This window comes from Lolium rigidum, chromosome 3 (genome assembly GCF_022539505.1).
Source record: "Lolium rigidum isolate FL_2022 chromosome 3, APGP_CSIRO_Lrig_0.1, whole genome shotgun sequence".
Taxonomy (NCBI): domain Eukaryota; kingdom Viridiplantae; phylum Streptophyta; class Magnoliopsida; order Poales; family Poaceae; genus Lolium; species Lolium rigidum.
The window spans coordinates 306875214-306877443 of record NC_061510.1 but is presented as its reverse complement, the minus strand read 5'-3'; the positions used below and the strand labels follow the sequence as shown (position 1 = coordinate 306877443).

Sequence of the window (2230 nt, the reverse complement as noted above, 5' to 3'; positions counted from 1 at the left end):
AGCAGAGGCTGAGTGTAATTAATATCTTTTGATATTAATATATTTACTTTATCGAAAAAACTCAAAGAAGGTGCTCGATCTGTTCGAATCGTTAAATGTGGGGCTTTCCCTTCCCTGTCTTCGCTCTCAGCCGTACGTACATTCACGACCGACCTGACCACTAGACCACAGCAACAACAGCACACATCTCATTTGTCATCTCCATTCTTTTCTTCTTCACACCATTTCATTCCCCTTCTTACTTTGTTCTTCCTAACACCAAGGGCCAAAGGTTTGCATCTCTGTTTCTCTCTCAGTGACCATATGTTACAGGTGTTTTGGGTTGTTCAATGTTTCAGAAAAAAAAAATGTGTCTTAATTCATGCTAACATACGTGATTATCTTCGGAAGAAGCGCATTGATGTAATCACTTAGGGATTGAAGAACATGTTGCAGGCGAATCAGAGTCAAGACAATGGTGAAGATCTGCTGCATCGGCGCGGGCTACGTGGGCGGCCCGACGATGGCGGTGATCGCGCTCAAGTGCCCCGACGTGGAGGTGGTGGTGGTGGACATCTCGGAGGCGCGCATCGCCGGGTGGAACAGCGGGCGGCTCCCCATCTACGAGCCCGGCCTGGACGACGTCGTCAAGCAGTGCCGCGGCCGCAACCTCTTCTTCAGCACCGACGTCAACCGCTACGTGGGCGAGGCGGACATCGTGTTCGTCTCCGTCAACACCCCCACCAAGACCCGCGGCCTGGGCGCCGGCAAGGCCGCCGACCTCACGTACTGGGAGAGCGCGGCGCGCATGATCGCCGACGTCTCCCGCTCCGACAAGATCGTGGTCGAGAAGTCCACCGTGCCCGTCAAGACCGCCGAGGCCATCGAGAAGATCCTCGCCCACAACGGCCGGGGCGTCCGCTACCAGATCCTGTCCAACCCGGAGTTCCTCGCCGAGGGCACCGCCGTGCAGGACCTCTTCTCCCCCGACCGCGTCCTCATCGGCGGCCGCGAGACCCCCGAGGGGCAGGCCGCCGTGAAGGCCCTCAAGGACGTGTACGCGCGCTGGGTGCCCGAGGACCGCATCATCACCACCAACCTCTGGTCCGCCGAGCTGTCCAAGCTCGCCGCTAACGCCTTCCTCGCGCAGCGCATCTCCTCCGTCAACGCCATCTCCGCGCTGTGCGAGGCCACCGGCGCCGACGTCACCGAGGTGGCCTATTCCATCGGCAAGGACAAGCGCATCGGCCCGCGGTTCCTGTCTGCCAGCGTGGGCTTCGGCGGCTCCTGCTTCCAGAAGGACATCCTCAACCTGGTCTACATCTGCGAGTGCTACGCGCTCCCGGAGGTGGCGGAGTACTGGCGGCAGGTCATCGGGATCAACGACTACCAGAAGAGCCGCTTCGTCAACCGCGTCGTCTCCTCCATGTTCAACACCGTCGCCGGCAAGAAGGTGGCCGTGCTCGGCTTCGCCTTCAAGAAGGACACGGGGGACACCCGCGAGACGCCAGCCATCGACGTCTGCCGGGGCCTGCTCGGGGACAAGGCCGTGCTGAGCATCTACGACCCGCAGGTCACCGAGGAGCAGGTGCGCCGGGACCTCGCCATGAACAAGTTCGACTGGGATCACCCGCGCCACCTGCAGCCAGTGGGCGAGACCGCCGGCCAGCAGGTGCTGGGCGTGGCGCCGGACGCCTACGAAGCCGCCCGTGACGCGCACGCCGTCTGCATCCTCACCGAGTGGGACGAGTTCAGGAGCCTCGACTACGTCCGGATGTACGACGCCATGCATAAGCCGGCGTTCGTCTTCGACGGCCGCAACATCGTCGACCCGGAGAAGCTCCGGGAGATCGGGTTCATCGTTTACTCAATCGGCAAACCACTTGACCAATGGCTTAGGGACACGCCAGCCGTCGCCTGAGATGCCGCCTAAAATCTGTTAGCCAAGTGTGGTGTGGGCCTTCATAAGATCCACATGCCCGATTGATTGATTAGACCGTTGGTTTTGCTTGATCTTTTTTTTAAGGGAAATGGTTTTGCTTGATCTTGGTAACATGCATGCCTGATATTGTCTTAGGAAACTGCTGGGCGTCCGCCGGGTGATCTGATTCCCCAGCCCCGGGTCCCCAACCGTCGGATCAACCATTTTGACGGTTAGATTTGCATGTAGCAAAAAAACATCTCCCGGCAGCAAAAAATCACCCCGGCAGCAAATGACTGAAGAAAAAAACGGTTCGAAAAGAAAATAAAA

The 2230-nt window shown here is 58.5% G+C and overlaps 1 protein-coding gene across 1 annotated transcript; it reads left to right on the top strand.

The window, feature by feature from the left end:
* Positions 1-454: 454 nt before the first annotated feature.
* Positions 455-1900, top strand: LOC124699817 (UDP-glucose 6-dehydrogenase 2). The gene has a single exon (XM_047232056.1). The coding sequence runs from the start codon at positions 455-457 to the stop codon at positions 1898-1900; it is 1446 nt and encodes a 481-aa protein (XP_047088012.1).
* Positions 1901-2230: the final 330 nt, after the last annotated feature.

What these genes read in the sequence shown, in the direction of transcription:
- LOC124699817 (XM_047232056.1), top strand. Translation starts at nt 455, where the DNA reads ATGGTGAAGATCTGCTGCATCGGCGCGGGCTACGTGGGCGGCCCGACG.